Source organism: Aricia agestis, chromosome 9, assembly GCF_905147365.1.
Source record: "Aricia agestis chromosome 9, ilAriAges1.1, whole genome shotgun sequence".
Taxonomy (NCBI): Eukaryota; Metazoa; Arthropoda; class Insecta; order Lepidoptera; family Lycaenidae; genus Aricia; species Aricia agestis.
Window position 1 is genome coordinate 15,382,570 of NC_056414.1, and position 6,000 is coordinate 15,388,569.

Below are 6,000 nucleotides of genomic sequence, written 5' to 3' on the forward strand. Positions count from 1 at the left end.
TCTTTATTTAAATATAAATTAAAAATAAATTATATCAGCCAGCGCGAGGCACATTCCGTTCATAATCCTAGTGAAACCCGACGAATTTGACAGATATTGAAACCTGTCCGTCTCTTTGCAGTGGAACTACTGCTAGTTATGTCTATTGTGCCTATAACCTGACTGCAAAATATCTACAAGATTATAACAGCATGCATAAGCAATTTAATATACACACATATAAATGAACATAATATTTTAGCTGAAGAGCAGATAGGATGCCGTAAGTTTAGCCAAGGGTGCAAGGCACAACTCATAATAGACTCTGTAATTTCACAACAGGCTCTTAAACAGAAACGTAATATATACACTATATATATATAGATTATAAGAAAGCTTTCGATTCTGTACCACACTCCTGGCTTATTTATATTTTAAAACATTATAAAATTAATCCCTTAATAATAAATTGTCTAGAAATAACTATGCCCAATTGGCACACAAGATTGAAAATTTTTGACTCGACTAAAGCTATTGAAACTGACTTCATTTACATAAGGAGAGGTATATTTCAAGGAGACTCTTTAAGTCCTCTTTGGTTTTGCCTTGCCCTTAACCCCCTTTCTTTCATACTTAACCAAAACAACTACGGATTTAAGATCAAATATAATTCACACCATACATCACTTTCACATCTTCTCTATATGGATGACATCAAAATTTTTGCAAACACACTAAACCACTTACACTCTCTTGCTGACCGTACACAATCTTTTTCTAATGACATAAAAATGGAGTTTGGGATAGATAAATGTAAAATACAATCAATAAATAAAGGTAAAATAGAACATAATATACAGTATAAACTTAACAATGACGAAATAATTGATCCAGTTGACCCATTAGAGGGATACAAATACCTAGGCTTCTACCAATCACAGCAAATACATCATAAAGAAACTAAAAATCTACTCAAACAGAAATTCAAAGCAAGGCTACATAAAACACTACACACACATCTGAACGCAAAAAACACAATTAAAGCGATCAATACATATGCCATACCTATACTCACATACTCCTTTGGTGTAATACGCTGGAACCTAACAGAATTAAAACTTCACAAAGATTAATAAACACAACTATGACAAAACATAGAAAGCACCACCCAAGAGCCTGCTTTCAACGATTAATCTTTACACACCACTGGCACTAGCTGATAAAGCAAAACTATAAAAACTTACACAAACCAGCAAAAAATCGAAGCATGGGCACAAAAATCACTACATGGCCGGCACCGTCTTGACCTTACCAACAACGCCGTTGACAAAATAGCGTCAAACGCATGGTTAAAGCAAGGGGAGCTGTTCCCTGAGACGGAAGGATTTATGCTCGCAATACAGGATCAGGTAATAGATACAAAGAACTATAGAAAGCATATTATTAGAGACCGTAGCGTGAGCAGCGACCACTGCCGCCACTGCCATAACGCAACCAGAAACAATACAGCATATTACAGGTGCCTGCTCATCCATACACAGACAGACTACAAACACAGACACGACCAAGTAGCAGCAATCATACATCAGATACTCGCACACAAACACAACCTCATCTCAGAAAAATTACCATACTACAAATACACACCACAAATCATAGACTTAATATATACTGTCGTATAGACCACCTGACAACCCGAAAATGCGTGACCATTTTCGATCTGTCAATGTGTGCGTGTGCTAGTGATGTATATTTTACTATCGATAGTATAGTATTTTGCTATCGATAGTATAGTCCGTTCGAGTTATTTTACCTAAGTTTCTATAAGAAATAAATAATATGCAACTTTGACAGATTTGTATTTCAAATTAGGTATCATAAATTTTAATTGGCAAAAAAGGTGACGATTGAAAATTAGTAGATACACATTTTCTTTTGGAATGATTTTTCAATCGTCGGATATATTTACCCCTATAAGAACATGAGGTTCTTAAAGGGGTAAATAATATACACATAACACATTATAAAGTTACTTATTTATTACTCAGGTAAAATCTATCTGGTAAGTCAGCCCTTACATTGAAAGTAAACGTTGAAAGTAAACAACACACTATACTAGTATACATTTTTAATTGGATTAAAGAAGACAAAAAACTATTCAAAGCTTATACAGCGTTTATTAGTAAGGGGGTTTAAATTTTCACAAAATTCTTAATTATATTTGTATTTTAATTATTAATAATAATAAAATTTTAATAAAATAAATATTTGATCCCATAAAAAACACAATTTTTTGCCTAAGTACTTTCTGATTTCTCTCTGTAACGGTACGGAACCCTTCGTGAGCGAGCCCGACTCGCACTTAGCCGATTTTATAAACAAACATGTTGCATCTATGTTGCGTGAATGGTGAGCATAGTGATTGCAAATTTTCCTTCAAACCTACAAAATAAATTTTGAATCGCATGAACAAATCTATGTATAAAGATGAAGAAATGGAAGAAGACGATGCGAATGTTTAATCTTATAAAAAATGCAATAAGTACTTATATATGTGTATTTTTACTTTTCTTACTTTAAAACCAGTAAATAAAGATGGCAGTATTTGTGCATTTTTTACTACAGGCTTTGGCAGGATTTGGCAGTTTTTTGACCAAAGTTTGGCAGGATCTGTAATTTAAATATGGTCACCCTGGGTATATGACATTCTCTTTGGACTTGCTCTTTTTGGCGGGAAGAGGAAGGCGCCTTTTTTGAACAAAAATTTGTTAAAATTTTTATTTGCTAGTTTTCTTACATAAAATAAAAGGAAAAACAAACAAAATGCAAGGTGAAAGCGATGGAGATGATGCAAGTAGTTACAAATCGTCTTCATCAAAGAAAAGAAAAATTTTCGACAGCCCAGGCGATAAGTATAAACCATTTCAAAAGCCTTCTTACACAAGAAAATATCCCGATACTACCTCCAATGGAGAATTCGTAGTCTTCGTAGAGCATTGCAATAAAGACACCAAAATAGGGAATATGAACCCCCTAAATTTATCAAAAATTTTCAAAAATGCTAAAGGGGTCCATGAAAGATCTAGAATAAGCGCCCGCAAAATAAAAATAATATTCAAACAAGCGGCACTAGCAAATGATTTCCTCAATGCCCAATTTATACAAGAGAATAACTTAAGAGCATATATCCCAGCTGCCTCTGTGGAAAGGGTTGGGGTAGTCAGGTACATTCCTAAAGAAATTAGCAATAGGGAGTTATTTGAAAAAATAAGTAGTGATCTTGATATTATTGGTGTACGTAGGTTTATGAAAAAAGAAAATAATACATTTGTTCCGTTAAATACTATTACTGTTACTTTTTCTGGCACTGTATTACCACAATGCATTTTCTTAGATGGATGGAGATATAAGGTTCATAATTATATACCTCCAGTTTTACAATGTTTTAAATGCTTACTTTTCAATCACTCTGCAAAATATTGTTTTAATGAACAAGCATGTTCTAAATGTGCAGAGAATCATTCTTATAAAGAATGCACATCAGAAGCTTTAAAATGTAAAAACTGTGGAGGTAATCACCTAGCTATTTCTAAGGAGTGCCCAATTAAGGCTTCTAAAATTAAGAAAAACATATCTTTGAGAGTTAATAATTCTACTTATGCAGACATAACAAATAATTTAACATCTTTCCCACCTCTTACAAAAGCTAATCCTCAAAATGTTAAAATTGTTCCAGAAAAGATATCAGCCCAGGACATTATTAATAATCAAAAAATTTTAGAAGCCATAATAAGCACTATTGTAAGTATAGGAAATTCTAATGAGATTAAGACTACAACACATATTAAAGAAACATTCATTAAAAACTTTAATAAGTAATGGATAGTATTAATATTGTACAGCATAACATCCAGAGTTTAAATAATAAAAAACCTTTACTTCAATCACTCTTAATAGATAAAGAAATAGATATAGCTTTATTAAATGAAACATGGCTTAAAACTTCAAGTCCTCGGGTTCATTTCCCTGGGTATAATTTCATTTATAAAAATGCTACAAATGAACACGGAGGAGTGGCAATAATTATTAGGAATTCTATAAAGTATGTGCAGCATCCGACTCCAAATTATCAAGATATACAGACTATTGCCATAACCATAGAAACAGGTATAGGTTCCATTACAATCCTTTGCATTTACAGTCCACCTAGAAACAAAATTAATAAAACAAAATTAAAAAGAATAATTAATAATCTTCCTAAACCTATTATCATATCGGGTGATTGTAACGCCCATCACATAGCTTTTGGTTGTACAATAAATAATACAAGAGGATGAGACTTGTATGAAGTTATAGATGAATATAATTTATGTATTTTAAATACAGGTTGTGCTACTACAGTAGGTAGACCAAACAATAACACTTCTGCAATTGATGTTACACTAGTGAGTCCAGAGTTGGCTCCCTATTGTGAATGGCATGTCGGTGACGATCCGTTGGGAAGTTATCACTTTCCAACTTTTACAAAACTTAATACTTCTCCTATGCAATATGACATAAATAAAAATGTAAATAAGTATTTATTCAAAAAAGCTAACTGGGATAAGTTCTTTAATATGTCAAAAGATCTATTTCAAGATTTTGAATATAATTTACAAAATCCTTTAGAAAGTTATAATCATTTCTGTGATCTACTAAACACTTTAAGAGATGAATGTGTTCCAAAAATTATAATAACTAATTCATCTAAAAAATTTTAAAAAAAGGTACCTGCTCCGTAAAGGATTGTAGAGAAGCTTTGGAAAAATATAGAAGTAATTTAAGTATGGAAAATTATATAAATTATAAGAGATTAGATGCACTCAAAAAAAGGATTATAAAAGAGGAAAAGAGAAAAAGTTGGCAAAATTTATGCTCTACATTTAATAGATACACCCCAGTCACGAATATTTGGAATTTTATCAAAAAATATAAGCGTGTAGATTCTAGCATACATAGTAAATGTGATAGTTTTGTACCAGAATTTTTAGACAAATTTACAAATGATGAAGAATGTGAAAGTTCATTAGAAGATATATTTAAAAGTAATAATGATAGTGAATATTTCAACTTCTTTATGAAAGATTTTAGCTGGGATGAATTTTATAGTTCCTTAATGTCAAGAAGAGATTCTACTCCTGGACTGGATAATTTTCCATATTTAATGATTAAAAACTTACACAAAAATGCACAAGCAGTTCTTCTTAATATCTACAATCACCTATGGTCCAAACAAGTTATTCCCGACGAGTGGAAAACTCTGTGTGTTTTGCCCATTCTGAAAAAAGATAAGCCAATCCATGATCATAATTCTTACCGTCCAATATCACTCACTTCATGCATTGGAAAAGTTTTTGAAAATATGATAAAAGTTAGGTTAGACTATTTTACAGAAACTAATTCAATATTACCAGATTTTCAGTTAGGTTTCCGTAAAGGAAAAAGTACAGTTGATGGCTTTGTTTCATTTATAAATGATATTAAGAATTCTATAATGGCTCATTCAAATGCAATTTGTGTATTTTTAGATGTGCAAGGTGCATATGATAATGTTAATTTGTCTGTACTTATTAAGGTTTTAAGTGAATTGGGGATTCCTGGTAGGTTTTTAAATTGGATATATAGATTCTTAAATCACCGTCTTGTCTATGTGAAATTTAATGATATACTACATGGTCCAAAATTTGCGCATAAAGGCTTAATGCAAGGAGCGATATTGTCTCCAATCCTGTATAATTTATATACATCACAAATTTGTAAATATGTAAAAGTATTAGGTGTTAATGTTCTACAATATGCTGATGATATAGTTATCTATTGTATTAATCGTCTACTACGCTCGGCCAATTGTAATATTAATTTAGCTCTTAAGCAACTGTTAAATTATTATAATAACAAACTAAAACTAAATATTAATTCTTCAAAAAGCTCAGTTATGACTTTTGGTAAAAGTCAATGTAATGTTCAAGTTAAATGTAATAA

The 6,000-nt window shown here is 31.5% G+C and overlaps 1 protein-coding gene across 1 annotated transcript; it reads left to right on the top strand.

Annotated features, from left to right (window-relative positions):
- The first annotated feature begins 2,771 nt into the window (after window positions 1-2,771).
- On the top strand, window positions 2,772-4,033 carry LOC121730611. Its single transcript, XM_042119729.1, has one exon. The coding sequence runs from the start codon at window positions 2,803-2,805 to the stop codon at window positions 3,856-3,858; it is 1,056 nt and encodes a 351-aa protein (XP_041975663.1). The 5' UTR covers window positions 2,772-2,802; the 3' UTR covers window positions 3,859-4,033.
- The last annotated feature ends 1,967 nt before the right edge of the window (window positions 4,034-6,000 follow it).

Coding starts and splice junctions, on each gene's coding strand:
- LOC121730611 (XM_042119729.1), top strand. CDS start 2,803: ATGCAAGGTGAAAGCGATGGAGATGATGCAAGTAGTTACAAATCGTCT.